This window comes from Falco biarmicus, chromosome 7 (assembly GCF_023638135.1).
Source record: "Falco biarmicus isolate bFalBia1 chromosome 7, bFalBia1.pri, whole genome shotgun sequence".
Classification (NCBI taxonomy): Eukaryota; Metazoa; Chordata; class Aves; order Falconiformes; family Falconidae; genus Falco; species Falco biarmicus.
In genome coordinates this window covers 61,151,153-61,173,442 of record NC_079294.1, presented here as the reverse complement: position 1 = coordinate 61,173,442, position 22,290 = coordinate 61,151,153, and the positions used below count along the sequence as shown (strand labels likewise).

At 44.1% G+C, this 22,290-nt stretch overlaps 1 protein-coding gene and 1 long non-coding RNA gene across 8 annotated transcripts in view; one reads left to right on the top strand and one right to left on the bottom strand.

The window, feature by feature from the left end:
- Window positions 1-7,194: 7,194 nt before the first annotated feature.
- Window positions 7,195-14,272, bottom strand: LOC130152161 (uncharacterized). The gene is made up of 2 exons (XR_008822903.1): window positions 14,130-14,272; window positions 7,195-13,190 (listed from the first exon to the last, which is right to left on the bottom strand). It is a non-coding gene; the product is annotated as an uncharacterized LOC130152161 (long non-coding RNA).
- ZFAND6 (zinc finger AN1-type containing 6) overlaps window positions 13,168-22,290 on the top strand; it is a 38,102-nt gene continuing 28,979 nt past the window's right edge. Inside the window, exons 1-3 of one of the 7 annotated variants that reach the window (XM_056345199.1) lie at window positions 13,288-13,308; window positions 14,494-14,560; window positions 16,183-16,275. Coding sequence is in view for 2 of the 7 variants with exons in the window: in XM_056345196.1 (XP_056201171.1) it covers window positions 19,387-19,391 (5 nt within the window). In the remaining 5 variants the exon portion in view is untranslated. Of the gene's footprint in view, window positions 13,309-14,032; window positions 14,166-14,493; window positions 14,561-16,182; window positions 16,276-19,367; window positions 19,392-20,405; window positions 20,579-22,290 lie in introns of those variants that run through there. The other 6 variants (XM_056345203.1, XM_056345201.1, XM_056345202.1 and 3 more) reach the window with 6 other exon arrangements.

Genomic DNA, 22,290 nt, shown 5'->3' with positions numbered 1-22,290 from the left:
TGATGATACTCAATAACCAAATAATTTCCTGAACAAATGATGTCTGGGGATCTGTGCAACTGGTTAAACTCTAAAACTTTATTTTTCAATCAAACATTTGTTTAACATGTAAAACTCCCTGGAAGGCTTTACTGAATCACGCTGTCGTGCCGTCAGTGATTGCTAATGAGTTGGGGTGCTGGTACGCTGTATGTGCTCAAGGCTGGCAGAACTTACACAAACAGGGTTCATACTGGGCTCCAAACCCAGCTCAGTTCTGAAGCAGAGCATCTTAAGTACAAGGATTTTTAGAAGCATCTCCATAAATGTATTGTGAATTCTTCACCCTCTCTGTTGCTGACTCGGAGTTAAGCATGGAAGAGGGGTTAGGTGGTCCCCCATCACCTTGCCAGCTACTCGAGATGAGTCAGTGGGCTTGCCAGCTGAGCAAATCTCAACTCCCGAAGCTTCCTCAGTTCCTGCTTGTTTGTTCCTAAAGGAAAGCCTGGAGAGAAGCAGATCAGTAACTGATCCCAGTATCTACCTATGCCTCAACTAATTAAGAGATGCATTAGGCATATACCTAACCAGCTAAGCCATAGAGCACCTCTGTGCTGCGGATGCTTACTATGTTTTCTGTTTCTACAGCGGGGCTCAGTCATTCACCTTCTGTGAACTGTGGAGTTTCTTCCTTCACAAAGAGTGTTGCCAGGGAAGAAAGTGTTACTCAACATGAGTAAATGTGACAGCAGCTGGGTCTATAGTTAAGTCTAATCTGCTCTGAAGTGAGAACCAAAGTAGGCCTAACCCTGCTGGATGAGTCAGTGGCAGAATCAGGGCGAGAACAAGAATCCCTTATTACCAGCTCTGCAATATAAACATAGGCCTTCCCTCACTGTCTTCCCAACCGTTCATTAACACAGCGGTAGCAGTTAGATTCAGTTTATTTTTTTCCTCAGGATCAACTTTCACCTATTTTTCAAGTTGGGCAGGAATACTTCCTCCCCTTGCTTTGCTGCTCTTCAGCTTTCTTTGCTCCTGTAAAACACCAGGACTATCAGACTCCTTGTGTTTACCAATATGAAACAAAAATTGCTGGCAAATACAAAATGCTTCATGTTTGCTTGGTTGCCCCATACCTGTCACCTGGGTACAGCTCTTACAGTTGCATTTCATTCTTCACGGGATGCTGCAGCCCCATATAAACATTTAAAAGCTGTGAGTCAGGCCTCCAAGAAATGTCATGCATGACTTAAAATCACAAGGATGATCAAAAACAATAAAATGCATATTTTCAATTTGCCTTTGGGTTTTCTAAGGTTGTGAGGCACACCCATTTCAGGTGTTCAACCTCTTTGCAACCATTAAGGCTAGAAATTTAAGGCATTCATTTTTCATGAGCTACACATAATTTATTGTTTTCAGAAAAACAGGGAATATTGTAAGACCTAATGACCAGAATCGGCAATACTGGTGCTGTCACTGAATGTACTTAGTGAAATTAAATGAGTGATTCTTCCTTTTCCATCTAGAATGAGGGTTTTGCTTTTCACGTCAGCGCAATGACTTAGTGCTCAGATACACCAAACTACTTGAGAAAGTATAGATTGCTTTTGCTGAGACTTTTTAAAAAGTCTGTCAATGGGTTGGTGCTGGATGAAAGTCATACTGGGCTGGACTGTCCCCTGAGATTGCACTTTCAGCCTATAGCCACGGACTAGGCTTGGGCTTGGCATATTCATTTAATCTCTTCACCTTCACATAGCTTGGTACAGGTAGACTGAATATCATTCTGAATTTCATTCTTCCTGGCCTTCTCCTTTTTTCTTTTCTTGACATAAATTTTGAGCATTACAGCAAGATGTTCAAACAGCTGGACTTGGCATACCCCATCATCCAGACCTTCACACTAAACACCTAGCTGGCAGCCGCATCCTGGGATAAATGCAGTTCTGCAAAATGACAGTGGAGCTTGTAAGGGCAGGGGACTAGCCCCATCCCACAGTAAGCAATGAATTCCCTCAGGGCCTGGTGGCCATCACAAGCATCACCCCCTTCTCCTTCCTGTGCTAGAAGCAATTCCTAGAGCTTTCGTTCTTGGATACAAAGAGAGCGCTAATAGTACCTGCCAAGACATGCGGTCCTTCCCTTGGAAAAAAAGGACGAGAAAACAAACTACATATGATAGGTGTTAGTCATGTTCCTTATTGCACTGTTGGCATGATCTCCACCTGGGGCTCCTATACACTCACATCCAGGATTTGGGGATGAGTCAGACTTACTGCATATGCATTCACGGATGGTCTGAGCATACACAGAACACAACACAAATTTTGTGATGTCCCAATTTGCTTTTGCTTCTCTTTGTGGGACAAGATGTCTGTAAATCCTAGACAGAGTCCTTTTTCCCTGAGACAATGTTGCTGGATGAGAAAATACAGCATGCCTACGGGGAACTGCATGTATGGGAAACACCAGTTTGTTTGCTAGAATTGAATAGACTAATGATGCCATATCTTACGGCGCTACTGCTGGCCATGTGGCCTTAGTGGTGATTTTCTGAAATTTCTAAATTCTGGAGTCATATTAGCACTCAAGATTCTCTATTAAACAAAGAGTTATCAGCCTCCATGCTTGTGAAATAATGCTGGTTTCATGTGATTCCCCAGCATATCAAAAAATGAAGACAAATAAGAACACACTGAACCTGTATTTTGAAAGCTAAAAGTCTGTAAGCCAATCAGATGGCTTTGGGGGACCTGAAAATTTATTTCTGAACAGTGTGTGTCGGCAACTTTCTAATTTTCCTTTAATAGCTATGTCTGTGCTTGTGCAGTTTGGCTTCCTACACCTTCTGTAATAAAACTATCAATGTTATTTTGTATATATTAGACTTTGGTTTATTTTTCCTTCTGGTTCCTGAGTTACTAACCGGAGAGATAATGTTATATGCAAGGCAATTATTCAGGCATTACAAGATTAAAACATGGAATATATTTCCCTGGGAAATAAAGTTTTCAGACAATCTTTTTCACATATGGAAAAGAGATGAAAGCTTAAACACTGCCTGTTCTTGTTCCCTACTTCTAGCAAAAGAAAGTTGTTTTTTCCTTTCTTGAAAGCAGAAAGGTTATTAAATACAAGGATCCAAAACTGGAAGGACAAAAAAAGACATGGAGCTAACGCAATACATTGAAGGGAGAATGTTTGTTAGCCCTCAGTGGTGGTGTCTCAATTCCATGAGGCTGTTTTACTGCAGGCAAAACACAACAACATAGCAATGAATAAAATATTAAATACTGCTGAGACTTTTATAAGGACATTTTTATAGTTCTACCAGGTGCAGTGGCATACTTTTAATTACCTGGACATGAAAAAGAGTGCTGCAAAGCTGAGGTGTTGATTCTATGGTACACGTAAGGCAATAAAGGTTAAAGCCAGGGAAGGGAACTCAACTGCTGGTAGAAGATTCTTGTCCACACAGAAATGGTCAGTGTTGTTTGTTCTGATCTGCCCATAGTTCTTACAGTGCTAGTGGGTGGAAATAATTTTGAAGGGTATAAAACGCACTCATAAAAAATGTCACTTGATTTAGCCGTCAGATGAATTCAAAGCACTGGTGTCTTCCCAAATGCTGGCACTCTCACTGTTTCCCATCGTGTCTTATTCAGTTTAATATACATAACGCTGTAAGGAGTAACATGCCCAGCCATCTGCTGATGCTCACCCCTGTCTTCTTCCATCTTTGTCACTGTGCACTTCAACTCTTCACCACCAAGGATCCCTATGCTGATGCAGGCCCCACACATCTGAGAACTACTGCTTTAGGGAACAAGCAAACCTTGTGCAGGGTTGTTCCTTGTCATCGTTCATAGGTCCTGACCCATTAGAAAGTTTACTCGAATGTTTCCCAAGACCTTTACCAGGATCTCATTCCTCAGGAGACGAATCAGTCCTGACTCCACTGAAATGTTTTCTACAAGTGGTGCCAATGAGAAATCAAACAACATTTTTTTGCAATTAATCAATTTGCCCACTGAATACTAAGAGTGTAAATACTTGCGCCTACGCTAAACCTGCTCCCTGTATGCTGGTTAGGGAAATGCTTCCTTATCAAGAGACTGACCCTGAGAATGCCTGAGCATCTGCCATGCCTTCAGCTCCCACTGGCTCCAAGGACAACTGAACTCATCCCATTTTTATCTGCCTTTTGCAGTCCTTTCACTTCTTCAGGACCTGGTATACTCCTGGCTAATAAGTATTCTTTGACGCTCAGCAACTTGTAACATGAGCTATTGTAAGGTAGGGAAGTATTACCTAACGCCATGGCAGAGAGAAATTATGCATCTTGCCCAAGATCATGCAGAAAATCTGTTGTAGCACTGGAGAAAAAAATACTGGAGAAGAAGCAACTTTTTTTGAGTTAGATGTGGACTAATACTTTGGTCTTTAATGTTTATGATTTTCCCTGGTTTAGTTATTGCTTTACTTTCTCTGATTTACTCCAGACTTAATATTGATTTTGAACTACACTGGCATGTTTTGTTAGTAGATAAAGCTGCTGGTTTATGGTTTGTATTTCTCCCAGTTCCTCTCTTCCCAGAGCAAGGGCTCTGGCAGACCAGCTCCAGCACATTTAGCAGTAGTTTTGTAAATGATCAGCGCTTCTCCCAGTATTTTCTGCTGGATGTTATTGACACTAGCATAAAAGTAGCACAAAAGGTTGTGTGTCTATACCACCGTTCATAATCCAGCATTTTAGCACCAGTGCTTCCCCACCTCCGCTTTAAGCGGTGAGGTTGGCCAGCTGAATTGTAAACTAGATTACCCTCCCTTTCCCTGGTCCCCAACACGAAGGTGGAAGCTTCTCACAGAGAAGAAAGACCCAGAGGGGGACGATGGAACCTTATCCTTCTGTGGCCAACGCCACCAGTGCTCATCTGCTAGAGCCTGACGGAAGGCCGAGATCACTGCTGTGTAGGTAGACACACTGGGCAAGGTCTTCATGAGCTGGCTGGATTACCAGTAGTAGTCTAGCTGTTAAAACCAGAGTTTGGCACAGGCTAATGATTCTAACTCAATAAATATTACTCTGATTGGCTTTGCAGTGCCTGAGCTTTGTTTTAAGGTGGTTTGTGTACATCTGTGTTACGTAACAGCCACATCAATGCCTGTCATGTAAATATAACAATGTTGACGTATTCAACTATATAATTAGGTATGTCAGCAAATTAACAGCAGTATACTAAGCACTATTCTTTGTGAGAGCTAGTGAGCTTGGTGTGGGATGTGCAAATATTATTTTGTCCCAGTAAGGACAAGAAATTAGGTAAAATGAATTTTCCCAAGCAGATTCTAGAGACTGCTACATAAAAGAGCAAAGCATGGTGTAAAGTAGATTTTCTAAGACAGCATTTATTAAGAAATTGAATTACACCCTCCAACTTTCTTAGGGCTGAAGTGCACAGGAACCCATCATGTCTTCATATGTGGGACATTATATTCTAGGAGGAGTGACCTTCAGAAATACCAGGGGTTTGGTAAGGGAAAAAAAAAAAAAAAAATCAGCTTCAGTCCAGAGCTCTGTACTGTGGTGTGTTGCTCTCTTTCTGCAGAACTTGTTTACTGTGGCAACTGTGATAATCAGCAATTTCCCAAAGATGTGAAAATGTTGCAAGCCTGTCAGTTGTCAGAATATTGTCAAATGGCCATTGCTGTGAAAATAAGACTGTATCATGCATTCTGAAGACTGAGGGCACAAATTTATCATTACAGATTCTAGAAATGTTTAAACAAAAGGATAGAATCACCCCCTCCAAGAGGGCTGATGGGGAGCAGAGAGACTGGGAGAAGATGCTTCTTTCTAATATCATGATTTTCCTTTCTTTTAGGAGAGGAGAAGTAGAAAAGGAAGAAAGAAGCAGAGAGAAGAAGGCCGGGAGGGAGGTATGATTTATTGCTCTGATGTCATAATCTCCCAGTTTATCAACTATGTCATAATCCCACTACTCAGTAGTAAGTACTTCATAGGGCAGCAGAAGAGAGGAATGTCAAGAGCAGAGAGGGAGAAGGATGAAGAGGGGAAAGGATCACAGGGAAGAAAGGAGAAATCAGAGACCTCTGAAGTTCCAAGTTAACCGATGTGCATTAAGAAATATTAGCTAAACCATTTACAGCAGGATCGTGTGATGTTAAGACAAAACTTTTCAATCATAGACCTGCCAATGATCCAAATCCCCAGCCTTGTTCTGCATGTACTTTTGCTCAGGAAGTCCCCTGGGCATTTACTGTAACTCTGCTATGTTGCTACTGTATCTTTTTAATATGTCCTGTTCAGGGCACAGGACATTAAAAGATAGTATAGGGAACCAGGCACCAGACTTTCTTCAGATCGGATTAAACTAAACAGTATGTAAAATTGACCAGGTCTGGTTTATAAAATGTAGCAGGGATAGGGTGGGAATGAGAATGCACAGGCCTCTGCTCTTCCAGAATTCTCTATGTCACTGTGGTCCTCAAATAGGCTGCAGCAGGAGCTGCTCACATCTGGTGGTACCCAAGGGATTTCCATCTGTTACAGGGAGAACAGGAACACGATACCTCTTTCTCTGCCCCTTCTCCCTGTGTAGAGATTGCAGGGACCGTGTTCTGTAACCTGTGTTCACTAGCAGTTCCTTGGGAAAACGCCAGCACGGAGGTGAGAGATGGATGGACTCTGTCCCTCCTGATGCGATACGATGAGGTTAAATACGCTTCAGAAAAGCAGTAAAGCTGTGTCATATTTCTGGCTAGGAAGACTTAGGGATTTCTGTGATTGCTTTAGGATCCTTGAATGAAAGGTACTACCCAAAAGCAGACACAGCTATCAATCTTCCAATAGGCTTCTTCCCTGAGGTAGAATACCAGAACTGTGGTCATCCCATTTCAGCTTGATATCCCCGCCGAAGTTTATGAGAGAGATCAAAGCTGATTGTGACAAAATATTATGGGTATTATGGGACAAAAATACTGCAGGTATATTAAAAGTCTCAGCTCCAGATTTCCTAAAGAAAGCATACAAACCTCAAATGCATTACGAACATCTGTGAAGCTACAGAAATGTCCTGTTTTATTACTTTCTCCAGTAAAACATTTTATTGTTTTGAAATCCACTGAAATCTGACGACATTTTGACAGAGAAGATTAATTGTCTTACTTAAGGAAACACTGATCATATCTGCTTTGCTGTAAAACTTTTTATTGGCTGCAAATTTCAAGTCATTGCAGTATCCAAGACTGCTTCAGAAAAAAGACTTCAGGCATTATAATTTTACAAGAAGTGAATAACTGCTTGGAGATTTTTGAAAAATAAATGGCTTGCTTCTAAGCAATCAAAGCGACGTTTTAGCTTCTCTAATGAGGTAGTTCCCTCAAGGAGCTGGAGAATACTGACACAAGATATTCCCTCTGTTGCTGCAGCAGATTTCTCTGGCATTGACAAATAGCCTGTCTGAACTAGCAAGGTCAGATGGACAGTAACAGAACAAACAAGAACATCAAACCCGTAGTAGTCTGGTGCTCTTGGCATTCCTAGGCAGGCAGGTAAATGGATGAACAGACATTTTTGTCATTTGGAACATTTGTATCTAGATCCCTGACAGATGCTTTGAGCATACTGTTTGCTTTCTAGACACCAGGATGTGCCCAGACACCATGATTATTTACACAGAACAGCCCTCTAAATCCAAGAATCCAGTGAAACACTACAAGTTAAGAGCTCTGCTACATGCAGTGGAGGCAACAGAAAATTGCAAAAGCAAAAATTGGCCCAGAGCACCCTCAGGGATGCACTAAATTCTGCTGGCTTTTAAAGGCCTTGGAAGGAGTGCTGCCATTAAGGCAGCACCAAGCAGTACTGCCCTGACGGCAGGACCTTTGCTCCCGTTAAACTGCAAAGACTAGAGCAGAGTCAGACAGGGCCAGCTTTCTTGTGTGCATGGAGACTTTTCAGTGACCGAAGCTGTTCTGTTAAGCCATCTCTGGTCCCTTTATACTCACAATTTAGCACCTGGTCACCAGAGCGGTTGGTAGCCTCTGGGCTTTCTGTACAGTGACCTATTTGTGCAAGGGTTTATGCAAGCATGATATACAGATACTGTAATGTTACAGAATTTAGGACTCCAGATTTTAGTTTCAAGTTGTAATTATTATGAAAACCCTGTTTCTACAGTAGGGTGAAAGGCAAGCATATACAGAGACAGATGTGTTAAGATGCTACTGTTAATAAGTGAGACTGAGGAGCACAGAGAAGCTCTCAGTAAGACTGGAGTTCGCTGTGTTGGTGACTAGACATGCATAGCATGAGCCACTCCTTCCCTGAAAGGCTTTACTATCTACATAAACAAAGCAGATGCTGGAGAAGAAAAAACACAGAGGTACAAAATAATTTCTTTGCCTAAAGTTACTCATCGCCAACAATGGCACACTGTTCTACTAAATACCAGGCCACGCTCAATGAACTATTTAACATGGATAGTAAAAGCTTAACTGAGGAGTCGACAAGGGTTTTAAAGGCCCCAGCCCAGATTTCTAAAGCAGGCTATCTAGAAGGAAGCTCCCAGATTTGTAACTATGCAGCAAAACAATCTGCTTCATTTGGAATGATGCAGTTCAGTAGCTCCCACTACAACCAGATGAGCTCTGTTCTGTGGAGGACCTCTGTCCTATGCTGCTTCCTACTTAAGACAGACACTGAGCAATTATTTTGCTCTCAGGTTCCTTTTGCAGTTCCAAGAGCATCAGTGAGCTGCTGGCTCTGAAGCGGGTGCCATCGCTCTGGGCAGCACTGACCTGGCTCCGCTGGCTGCTCGGATGCTTTCAGGCAGCAGTGGGCATCGTCCAATGTGCTCTGCCTGGCATCCTGCTGACCTGTTTTTACAGTTTTGATCCATTCATTCTCAGTCTTTATCTGTGTTTTTACATGTTGTCCTTGCTGATCACTCAGCTTTCCCCAGATCTTCCTCTCTTCTGCCACCCCTTGAGAGGCAGAAGAACATAAATTACTTGTAGGGGTCTCTTCCAATTCGATATTCTATGATTCTGTATCTCTGACTGAGAAACCAGTATACAGAAAACAAAAGCAGAGTACTGAACTTTTTGTACATTACGAGGCTTTTTTATTCTGACCATTTTCACAACAGACTTGATGAGTAAGACTCCTGAATGGCATACATAAATGCCAAGAAAGAAGATTTTCATTTCTGCATTTTTTGATGAGAAATAGTCCCTGGGTTGTTTTGGAAAATGAATGCTGAAAGCTGGAAATCCTAATGGTAATCAGTGTGTTTTCATTTCCATATGTGCATCTTTCTTGCAAACTATGTAGCATCAGCACAGTAAATATCCTTTATGTAATTTAAAAGTAAAATTCATCATGAAGTATGCTGTTAGTTCTTGATGATAACATCATATAAACAGAAGCATGAGGGAATCTGAAAAAATCCTGGACCAATTTCTGCTCTTGGCTAAAATCCTACAACCCCCTTGAAGTCAGTGGTGTTCTGGGCTTGCAAATACAAGCAGAATTTGGACTCTAATTCTACAGATCTCTGAATGTGGGCATTGCAATAGAGAGCTGGCATTGCTGCTCTTGCAAGGCCACTGCCAAATGACTGCTGGGCCCAATCTCCAGTAGGCCTAGGTAATGGAAACTTCAGCTCATCCTGTTAGGATAAGACATAGAACAGAGGTCAAGGTGGCTGTGGAAAAAAAATCCAGTGAGATTCAGAATCAAATCAAATCAAAGACTCAGTTCAAGAAAGTCTTGTACTTATTTCTTTAGGATTTTTATTGGTTGTCTCTCAGGAACTAGGGGCTGATTCTGCTCTCATTAAAGCCTATGGTGAAAATCTCATCAGCCTCAGGAGCTGCATGCTGGGCCCCAAACAACTAGATTAGAAGAACTGAAATGATGTTAGCATTAAACACCTGATCCAAAGCCCACTGAAGTGGATAAGAGACTTTCTGTTTACCGGCTCTGAAGATACAGCTACCTCAAAATGAATACATTACTAAAATTCCTCAAGTGATTTCTAAAGCTTTAGCAAAAGAAATAACAAGCTACTATAGCAGAAACAAACATAAAAGGAACCAAATAAAAAGGTCCTCTGTGTTAGCAGATAGATTAAATGGATTTTGGAGAAGGGAGTAAAAATTAGAAGGAACTCCTTTCAGAAAAATTGTGCCAACACGTTTGAAAGAGGTATATGAATAGATGGCCCTTAACATGAAAATAGGTTGTGCTGAGATATCAAGATGATGGGAGCCTTAAAATACAACAGGCAGATCTAAGTAATGCAGGTCAAGGAGAATAAGCACAGTTTCAGTTGTGACAACATAAATGAGGAACTAACGTTCGTTCATCAGTTGTTCCATTTTGCTATACATCACCAAACCACCTGCATGGCTGGGAAAACTTTCAGCTCCCTCTCAGGTGTCTCAGCTTGTGCTGGGATGCCCTACCTAACTGTCTGGAGCTTCTTGTGGACTGCTCTGTCAAAGCAAATTTATGCCTGGTAGAATGAAGTTGTTTCATGAAGATGAATGTCCCATTGCATACCAGGCTCCACATGCTTCTGTCGGTCCTAGTCCTGCTGAACATTTGTGTACTCTTAAAAATCAATACTATTCCTGTCAACTTAAGGCAGAGGAATAGCCTCTAACTCCCTCTGCAGCAGTTTTCAGAAAACAGGCTTCTGTTTTCATCTGTTGGCTCAGGGTCACTTTTCGCTTCCCATCTTTAGCTGATTTCTGATCCTTTCTCAGAGTCAAGGATGCCTTCTCTGGGTGGTTAACAGCTTAGTCATTTTTCTGATTATACACTTATCTCTTTCCATATCTTACTTGAGCTCAGCAAGGTTTTTTAGCCTACCAGTCCTCAAACGAGAAAATTTAATGGTATTTCTTCATTATTATGTCTTTCATTCACAGTGGATCAAGATGTACACTTAATTTTTAACTGCATCCTTTATTCTGCCCCAAGAATAAGCCTGGCCAGCTTGTTTGTGAATGTTCTTCCTCAGAGACAGTTTGACTACTGGCTGTTTTTCTGCAGATGACATAAAACTTCGTGTTCCCTATTTCCCAGTTGTTTGCTTCTTTTGAGTTGTGGCAGCTTCTGACCATACCAAACATACCGATTCTGAATGCCTCAAGGAATCTACTTACTCCAGCATTACTGTAACTCAGTTTTCTCATTTTGGCATATCAGAAAACTAACGTGCTTCATATGCAACTTGAGCAAGATCACATCTGAACATTCTGCTGCCCCCCCCCTGCCCCCCGCCTTGACGTTTGATGCCATAACTTAACATTTGTTCCACCATGTGTTGCTGGAGTCAATAACTCCTGACAGGAGATGTCTGTCTTGTTCACTGTTTGCATTTCCCTTTTATTCCCACTGCTGTACTGCCAGCTGTTGTGCTGGTTGCTCACAACTGCAAAAGAATCAGTTGGCCTTTTTCTGAACATACACTGTGAATGTTCCATGCTACTATTCTGCATCTATAGTTCTAATGATGAGATGAAACCTGGCACAAAGGTGGCAGTCTGATGATGAACCAAAGGGAATTTAAGGTTTTAAAAAATTGTATAAAAAAAAGGATGATCATGGAGAGGCTTGGAGGAATGTGATCATCACTCCCCACAGCTCCTTATGATGACTGCCAAGACCATGAAAGCGCTCCAAATAATGTTGTGGTGAATGCTGTGATACCCACATGCAATGCAGGTCATCTTCTGTTCATGCAACCTGGCATTTGGAAGACTTATTGCATCAGCAAAGACAGCCAAGAGTGAATAATCTATACCAAAATAGCTGTAAAGCTATGTTAGCACTTCCATGCTGGTTGCACCAGCATTTTCTGCTATTGAACCAAGCTCGGATAGTCAAACCAAAAAAATTAGGGGCCTTCTTCCCATTAAGTGCTTCTGCCAGGCTTATGGATCGGCCTAGTTGGCTCACAGTGTTGGCAATAACAAGCTCTTACTGACAGAACATCTCTGCTTGGACTTCTGTCTTTGCTGAATTCCTTATGTGTCCTCTTGCAATGCCTTCCTTAGGATAGTCTCTAGTTCCTTTGCTCAAAAGCAGAGCAACAATTTTTAAAAATCTGTTCACTGTTCCCCTTGGAAATGGAAAGATATTCTACCCACCTTCAGCTTCTCTGGCTTCTCCTGAGCTTGACAACTGCTCGTTTTTTCTCTCCTCCTTCAAAACTCTACACAAACTCAGCTTATCTCCTGGCAGCTACTCCAGCCTTGGCGTGCTCCTCTCCACTATCCACAGATAAATTCCTCTTTCATTTGTCTTGTTTCAACTCTCCAGAACCCTGCACTCCCTTCCTATCTGCTTTGAGCCACCAAGTCACTCATCACCCTTAAATCTCACCTTTAAAACCTTCCTGGTACAGTTTACCGCCGCCTGCAACATGGGGCGAGACTGTGTACAGTGGGTGGAACGTGGAAACGTCCTGCGTAAAAATAAGCTGCGGGGTATTGTCTCCGAGCCCCAACGTGAAATAAATAAATAAATTATTAAAAAAAAAAGAAAGAGAGAAACAGAAACAAGTCATGTGACACACTGTAGATAACAAAAGATCCACACGTCGCAGGGCAGGGGGCGGCGAGCAGCTCCGCTCAGAGCCGGCCTGAGCCCCCAGCGAGCCCCGCTCCCTGAGGGGGAGCCTCCCCCGCACGGCTGTGAGGCGCCCCTCGGGCGGAGGGGTGGCAGCAGGCGGCCACAGGGGATTTTTGCAGAGAAATAAATTTATTTGTGGAGGGGGAAGAAGGGTGGACGACGACGTGCCGAGGGATCTCCTTCTCCTCACAGACCGCCCCGCAACGCCCGCTGCAGGCCCCGGCCCCCAGCCTGAGGGGTGCAGCCCCCCCGCCCGCCTCAGGGCTCGTCCGCTCAACCTGCCCGGTGCGGGCGGCAGCTGCCCGCTCAGCCCCCGGCCGTGCTCCCGCCCCTCCGTTCGCCTCGGATCCCTCCCGGGGGGGGGTGGGGGAATACAGACACGACGTGGGACGGGCCGCTGTCCCTTTAAATAGCATTCAGTGGTTCACGTCGCCGCCGTCTTCTTGTAATAATTAGTCGTGGGGCGTAGCGCCGCCTCCTCCTCTTCGCAGCCTCCCTTTCTCGGCTCGGCCAATCAGCGCCCGCCCGCGTCACTCTGAGGGCAACGAAACACGGAGAAAGGGAAAAAAAAGTTTGGTGAGGAGCGAGCGGGGCCGAGCGGGGCCAGGCGGGGCCGGGCGGGCGGCGGCGGGACGCTGCGGGGCCGGCGGCAGGTGAGGGGAGCGTGACCGGGCCGGCGGGCGGCCGGGCTGGGGGCCGGCGGCGCCGCCGCTCAGTAGCGGGGCAGGCGAAGCGGCGGCCGCCCGCTAGCTCCGGGGGAGCGGGGTGGGGGCGCTGAGGGGAGGGTCACGCCCCCGCCGTCCCCCCGACCCCCTCACCCCGCAGGCCCGGGGCTGCGTGGCGGCGGCGGGACCGGGCCGGGCCCAGGGCCCCGGGGCTCTTTTTCTGCCTTTTTTGGTCGTTCCTTCCTCCTCCCCGCACCCCCCCGGCGGCAGCTCCGCGCTGCGTGCGCAGGAGCCATCCCAGGGCAGAGGTGTTTGTACTCGTGTCCTTGGGTGGAAGGGGAGAGGCGGCCGGCGGCCCGCGGCTCGCCGCCAGCCCTGCGCCGGCCCCCGCCGCCGCTCCCCTCCCGCGCGGCCCCGCAGCTATTTTGGTTGGGCTGGGGATAGCCGGGGGGCGGCCTCCCCGGGCGGCGGGTCTGCCAGCTGCCGGGGGGGTTGCGCTTGAACTGGCGGCGGTGCCCAGCGAGCGGGAGGGCTTCCCCGGCGGTGCGTGGGGCCTGCCCCCGGGCCGGGGCCGGCGGTGCCCGCGGCAGGCAGGGCGCGTTTGTGCTCCGCGGTGAGTTCAGCGCAGCGGTTTTGGCTGGTTTGGGGACAGGAGCGTTCAGGAAGCGACACGCCGTTGTGGCACACGCCACCCCCCCACCCACCCCCCATTAAACCAAGGGGTTAAGCCTCGCGGTCTGTCATCCTGTACGAAAAGTTTGTTGCCCTTGTGTCCACCGAGGAGCCCTGCGGAATTTACCCAAACTTACCTCCTTTTAGGCTCTGCAAAAAGCCTGAAGTGATAGGTAAGGGGTGCGAACATCCACTCCTGCTTCCAGAGGATATTGGGATGGGGGAGTCTTAAAACAACAAGCGTTAATTATCTTACTACTAGCACCAATAGCAACAACAACGAAATATAGAAGCTTCCACCAAATGTGCTGATGTAATGTGAAGGCATTAGGCAGAACTGATGGTGGTTACTTCTCCTCCTGTGTGGACTGTCTTAAAGCGCACCGTTGTGTTCTGAAGTCCATTCCCTGGATGTTTGTCCAGACTTGTCCTATAATAGATGTCATTGCATAAGAGTTACGGGCAGTAAAGAGCGTGCTTAGTTTCTTTCATTCTTCTAAGGATCTATGCTTGTATCTTAACTGTGCCAAACTGTCTGTCTATGCTGAAGAGAGAAGTGTGCCACTTGGTAAGTTGCCCTATGAACTTTAGCGGGGGAAAAAAAAAAAAAGAAACTATTCTCTTCCTCCTCCTGCTTCCAAGCCAATGATTTTGTTTGTCTGATGTCATCCTAAATAATTTCTTTCACAGTGCTAATCCTCTTCTGAACTGTGGATGATGGTAACAATTGAGGAAGCAAACATGTAAATTCCTTAGTCTCCTTCCTGTCTTTCCTTTAACTTTTATAGCTTTGCTCTTTGAATTCTGCCTGATTTGTTTATTTAGTGCTGAGATACCTACACCCGTTCTTTATATTAATTATTCACCTAACCTAGAACAAGGGGCCTGGCTCTTTTTCTCATCTGTCATGTATTTGTTCAGGCCAAAATAAGTGTGTTTTGGGAGGATTTTTGTTCCTTGCGATACTGAACATCAAAGTCTGTGGCATATCAGTGGCATAATTCCTTGGGTTTACTACCTTCCAGATAGAGGAGAAGAAATCCTTCACTGCTCAAGAAACTATTGACTGTATGTATTTCATAGGATACATCTTAAAATATTTCTTTGTCTTACAAAACTGTGAATCATGTTAAAATAATAAGTTTAAAATAAATTTACTTCTTGACTAATCATGAATTTATGGCAAAAATTAACAGCATTTTATGTTAAGTTATGCACTTTTAAGAGTGTGATCTAAGAATGTAAGTTTACATTTCAACTTGTCTCAGGTGGCACGTTCAAAACCTTATACAAATAGCTTGAAAGAGATAGTAGCAAATTATCAGACGGAGAATAGCATTAACACAAACTACTGAAAAGTTGCTATGGTTACAGATAAAGGTAATCCCTGTTTCTGTGAAAGTGTGTCGCTTTAAGAACTATATTAATCAGAATGATTTCTGAGACAATTACAAGTATACAAACTTCTGGCTTCGTTTTCTTGGCAGCTAATAGTTATGCAGCTATTATTTTCCTTTTTTTAAAATGCTGAATGGGCTATGAATTGCATTCAAGATACTTGATTTAAGCTACAAAGAGTATTATGGATTACATGTAAATGTACCTGGACCATGCTGAATTCAGTGGAAACTGTAGTATGCTACTTTTTTCCCACCCAAGAGATGTCTCACGTAAAGGAAAAGTCTTTTACAATGTCTAGATCCTTTCTCAAGGACTCTGACTAAAGCGAGTGATGTGGCCATCTATCACTGGAGGCCTCATGGTGCAGCTGTACAAGAGATAATTCCATGTCCTGATCTAAAAATAAAACAAAAAACAAACCAAAAAACCTAACCACCACCAAACAAAAAAAAAAAACCCCAAACCAACATGTTCACTGCTGAGAGTGATTGAGACCTGTTACAGATGTGCAGCTTTGTAGGCCAGGAGATAACCTAGGAGGGGCGAAAAAAACCAGTAAGTGATTCTTTTAATGACTTATTTCCTATATAGAAGGAAGCAGTTGGAATTTAACATGTGGATGAACTTTTAAGTTCTCAGTGTAGCTAAGCATTGGGCGCTTTGAGATAGCTGCTAAAACTTCCAGGGGAATGTGTTTGTCTGGTGCATCTGTACTGTTGTCCAGACAACTAACCAGTCCTGTCTGATGAAGACTCAGTATTTACCACATGCACCTCTTGTTGTTTCCAGATTTGATGACTGCAGTGCAGTAGTACATCTTGGATTGAAAGCAGCAAGAGAAATCTCAAAATTCTTCAAGATTACTGAAATCTCATCAGTCTGGTATGTTGTTCTCTCTAGACTCCTGGAAGAGCAAGTTGAATTCTTTGTATGCGAGGGCCTCCTTAGTTACTCCTAAGGATACTGAAGTTTCTAGGATCTTGGCTTTTCATCAGCAGCTTCATTCTTGAGAAGTCATACGCTACTAAAAACTATGGAACTTTGTATTGCTGGGGTTGTGTAGAAGATTGTTCTTGGTACTGGTGTTTGTAGCAGGACAGTGAACCTGCACTCCAGAACCTTCAGTCAACATACACTCTGAACTTGTTTTCATCTAGCCTGTCAGCCTGGAAATTCCAGGTACTTCTGCAGAGTTTTGAAACTAAAGTCAGGTTGGAAAGGAGCTGTTGCTACCTGACTTTCTAACAACTGTGCACTGATGTGTTGAAGAATGTATAAGAATATGAAAAGGAAAGTTTCTTTCATCACACAGGGAATTTTATTCCCCTGTCCTTATGTAGACGTGGCCCTTATGAAGTTTATGTTGCTTAGATTTGATAAAAAATAATTACTAATGTCTCAAAAGAATTTCTCAAATGCCAGGGTTGTGCTTGTAAAATTGTTACGTTTCCAAAAATACCTTAGACAAGCAAGTTTGAGAGCTATTGTTTATAAACAGGCTTGAAGCATTTGAGGATGTGAAAGGAATGGGAAGCTAAGTATTACTTTTAAAGCTACCTCTAGTAATGAAAAAGCTAAAAGTCAGAGCTATTATTGTTTAAAAATAATAAATAAAAATTTCAGCACATGCTGTAGTGCTGACATGATTGACAACCGGAGGGTAAAGTCCTTTTCTACAATGCAAGTTCAGTGTGTGTACGCAGCAGTTTCAGTTGCTTTGCTACTTATTAACATGTACAGAATCCAGAAGGTATAATGTATTTATAACTGCAAAGAACAGGTGAAAACTGGGAAGAAAGCTCTTGTGATTCACATTGATCTGTTGGGAACTGGGCAGTGAGCAACCATCTCTTCATCTAATCCCTGAACAGCCATCACGTGTAGCTTTTGATCGCTACTATTCTGGTCTCTGTTTGAACTGGTGACTTAAAGATGAAAGGCTCTGCTCTTGATCTCTTGAGCTGTCAAGTTCTCCAAACTTACAGTCTTCTGTATATGTAAGATTACAGAACAAATGGCCTTTTAGCTGTTCCATGATTACAATAGTCAAATGAGAGTCAGGTGCTTTCCCTTGTTACTGTCCTCAGTGCAAAGTTCAGTGGCAGCAAACTGAATCTTTTTTACACTGCTGTCAAAGCTTCCCTGCCTAATGCACTTCCAGTTGCAATCTGCTATTTTTTTTTTTTTCTGCATTGCTACAGATACTGTAAGAGTAGCAAAGCCATAACTTGAGCCAGGACCTTAAAATGGTGCCTCTCCATTTTCTCAAAAATGTGTATCTATTTACAGGGAAAATAGGTGGCTTATGTGCAGAAACTGAGCTTGTGAATCAGGCTTTTTAGTGCCTGATTTCACTAGGTCTCCTTCAGTATGGAATAACTTGAACAGCAATTTTTTAATGTCCAGATTCCCAACCTCTAGATGCAGATGTGCTTACCCATGACTTCTTGCCCAGTGAGGTAGGGTCAACTATGAACCTAGCTTGGATATTCCACAGATATTTATTTTTTTTTTTGTGGGGGTTCTTAACTTCTGTGAGGGTAGGAAATGACCCTTAGGGCATTCTTAGTATGATGGTTTTGTGTTGTGTGTGTGGTTTTTTTGTTTGTTTGTTTTAAATGAGATGAGGTAAGCAAATCTAGCTTGTCAGTGTTGAATGGAGGAGAATCTGCTTTGCCATTCCCCTTATGCTCTGGGTATAAGCCCTACTCTTGCTTATCAGAAGCTGGCCAAGCTTCTGCCAGATCAGTGACTTGGAGGCAGATGGAAGGGTCTGATGAGCCCTAGAGCTGGGCTGAGGCAGTTGGCCAGACTGCATGACTGGGAGGGGAAAGGTGGGAAGAAAAAGGGATGAAACTTCTCTGTTGCAGTGATAAGGAGCTGCTAGTTGCTTGTGTAACAGAAGCATGAGCTCAAGTGTGGAATGTTTGATGATAAAAATTATTTTTCATCACTGTTGCAGTTCTGGTGTGGCTAGACTTTTGTGGCAGCTTATAGAGATGGAGAGTTTTGGGGTAATGTGTTTGGTTTGTGGGTTTCCCATCCCCCCCCCTCCCCCCAGCTTTTGAAAGTACTCAAACAGTAACACTGACTTTAGGGTCGTCATGCCTTCCTCTAGCACTACGCAGTTTGGTTGGTAAGATTTGTGACTTCTGCTGTTGTTTTTTATGGGCTTAAATTTATTATGCTCTAAATTGAAGCTTTCCAAGATTGGTTACAGAGACACTTAGGGGACAATTTACTGGTATGTTTTATTTGCATGAACTATGTTCTTGGTTTTGATTGCTTAGATAACATTTGGTCAAAAAAGTGTCGTGGAAGTAGTGGCCCGACAGTTATCCTCAGGGGACCTGACTAACTTCTAGACTCTTGCAGGACACTGAAATCAGGTGCCGGGGTTAAGGTCTGGTTCTTTCAGCTTGTATTTTAGGTTCTGTAGGGGAAGTTATGTAAATCTTGTTAATTCTGTTCTTGTAGTGTTTCATACTTATTAATTTACAACTGTATGAATTGCTGCCTTTCAGTCCTACTTGGATTTGTGGTGTGATAGATTCCTGTAAAATAGGAGGTGACACAAAATGTGCTATTTGACCGTTGCAGAGGAATTAAATGTCCTTCCTGAAGGTGGGTTTTATGCTCTTTTGGTGTATGTATCGCAGCTCAAGGGAGTACTTGGCTGTAAGTATTTTCCTGATGTTGGGTGGTATTTGCAGTAATGCTAAACTGTCTTGGACTTGATTAATCTGCAGTAGGAAAGTTAAAGCAGGTACCCATTTTTTGGCGCAGGTGGTGGGTGAAGTAAGGGCCGGCTGGCTGGAGGAGAGGTGGCGAGCACCAGGAACAAGGAGGAGTTTTTCCTCTCTGCCCCTGCACAGTACAAAACCAACTCAAATGTGCTTACGCTGACAAGTGTCATATCTTCCTCTAGCTTAGTATTTTTAGTTATTTTTACACTAAACACACGGAAATGTTGTATCTAAGGCAACCTTGCTAATGAGGTAAGTCTGGTGTAACTGGTGGCGCTTTGTGGGTGCAGGAGGGAACACCGACTGTGTTCTGGCACTCCCGTGTGTTGCTTGTTCGGAATGGGGCAAGGTTTTTCTCAACGAGGTGTGATATCTGCACTTGTGAAATGTTTACTAAGCCTTGTTTTGGTTTTACTGTTGCGTGTTCCAGGCTTTTCACTTGATAGATGGGTAAGGAACTGCATCGGTGTTTACACTGAGGGAAAAGAAACACTTTTAATCGAAGCGACAGGCTTTTGTCGGGTGTTAAGGGGAAGCTGCGCTGTGAGAAACGCTGCTGTCAGAAGGTGAACAGGATCTTGCAAATTTGTTCAGTTGAGCGAAGCCTGAATAAGCACAAAAAGTTTCTGGCAGGAGCCATGGTACCTTGTGAGATGGAGACAGTCACTTCCTGCGGAGCTCCTCTTCTGCTGACTCATGCTTTAAGTGGGCAGAGGAGTCTCTGGAACTGGCAACCCAACGCATTTTTAGCCGGGGTTAGTAATTGCACAGCGTGCCCGGCTTGCCGGGGTAGCTCCAGCCACTCTTGGCGCGGGTGGGCTCCAGCCCCACATGGCATCACCCCCCCCCCAAGCAGAGCGAGCGGCAGGGGGGTAAGTGCAGCGGGAGGCGCGTTGCCAGCCCGCTGGGGTGCTCGCCCCCCCACCCCCACCCCCCCCACCCGGCGTGGGGGCAGGGCTGGGGGCCCCCCGGGAGCGCTACTGCCGGGGGACGCGGAGGGGCCGCCGGGGGGTTGGCCGCCCGCCGCCGCTGGTAAGGGCACTCGCCTGAGCTCGCTCGGGGCGACGAGTCGCCGGAGGGTCTAGTTTGTCACAGCCCGGAGCGGGGTCCTGTCCCTTTAAGAACCAGCTTGCCCAGGGTGTTCTAACCTGCCCAGCCTAACCTGCTAGCAAGGAAAAAGTTCTTTAAATAATGGATACGCCGCTCCGCCAATGGGGGAGCGGAGCCTGGATGGCTGGGCGGGGCTCCCCCGCTTCGACCAATAGGAGCTGGGGAGGCGGGGCTCCGCGTCCAGGCTAGGTTGCGCCGAAGTACAGCTTCAAGTGAAGTTAATCTGGGGTGAAGCAAACAGAAAATTGTGGAGATTTTGTTGGTAGGAATTTTCCGGTTCTAATCGCGTCGTGTGGCGTTATTTCGCCCTCGGGGGCAGCGAATTTCATGTGCGTGGGGCTTTTTTTCATTGTTTCGTTTTCTAATGATGGCAGAATATTAACATTTATGCAGGGAAGCAGAACAAAAGGGCTCTTTAGACAGGAAATAAGGTGTTGAGAGGCTCAAACTTGACCGAGTTTCTTTTGTCATCTCTGGGCTTGCACGGTTTTTTTTTGGCGTGGAGGGATCGAGTCGTTCCACCTCATCCGATGGAGAAATGCGAATTCTAAAATAGCGAGGATAATGCTGCTGTTTTGGAGTTACACAATGTTACAGGAAGGGAGCTCGATTTTAACTCTTAACTTCTCTGATGCTGATGAGATTTGAGCTAACTAATTATGACAGCTGCTAGGGGATTATTCAGTGATAGCATTTGCTTTAAGTCATTTGTCTCAAATTGTCTTTTGTTGTAGCTCTGAAGACTGCTGTGCTGTTGTCTGTATATTTGTTCTTGATGAGATGAATGTCTCGCAGGTCTTTAGTATTTAGAACAAAGATATGTAAAAACTACGTAGAACACTGCGATTTTTTTCTTTTTCATCAGTTTGGCAGAGTATTTGGATTTGTCAGAGCTCTGATTACAAACACAGGCAGGAAAATGAAGTGTTACTGCTGGTTGCAGCTACTACCTAAAAGAAAAAAAAAAAAAGCCAGTAAAACCCGGGGGGGGGTGTGTGGGTTTGTCGTTGGAATCGCTTATAATCTGTTTTGAATCCTGTATTGCTGGATGATAGCAGGTGTCCTCTTCGAGGGAAGATTATTTTCAGTTTCTGTACCAGATTTATCATACGGTATTTTTAGTGACACTTTCTGCATCTGAAAGGGCTTCAGGAAGAGGAAAAGTACGGTTTGCCATGGGTGGCATGGGATAGGGTGAGAGGGAGGAGAGCAGGAAGTGGAGAGTCGGGAAGCTGGGGGTTTCTGGTGGGAATGAAGACTTTCTTTTAAATGTCATGCTTTCTGTATCTTTAACAAGTCTGTTAGATGAGGCCATATACAGAACAGTGCTTTCAGAATGGGGAATATATTTTCTTACCTCACTAAATATTTCCTGGTTTTTATGAAAACACTTATGTTTATATACAGCTGCTCTTGGGAATTAGAAGGAAATACTCATGGCCCTAATACTTGTTGAGTCTAAGGATTTTGATGGGTTTTGTATGATTAGTAAAGGTGATGGAAGAATGGATGTGCAAATTGAGGAACAGTCTTCCAAATGACGGTGGGAAGCAATTGCCTAGAGATTTTACTGAATGTAAACAAGTGCGATTGTTAAAGTGTGTACCTCGCTCTTTCAGTTTTACATTGAGCCATTTTGTTTTCTCCCAAAATACTGGGTATGAATTACTTTTATGTGTGTCAGTGTCTTTACATGCTTGCACCTTGCCATGCTCCAGTGGCTTATAGGTCTGAATTACTAATTTACTCTTGCTATCTGTTTGTATCTTTTTTTTAATAACACTTCTGAAATGTTCTAGGTTGTATTTAAACCCTGGAAATACTACTTTAGAATGAGCCATGACTATATGCGGTCTTTTAGCTGGGAGGTGGGCTAGATCTCATGTATCAGGGGAGATAGTTAAGACTAGGATATGTAAGTGCTTAAATACCTGGATTTTGAGTCATTTCGTAACTTACAAGTGATGCTAGGCCTAGACTGAATGGCTAGAGATCAGACTTCTGAGGTGGGGGCGAGAAAAATAGTGTAGTTCGCTGTAAT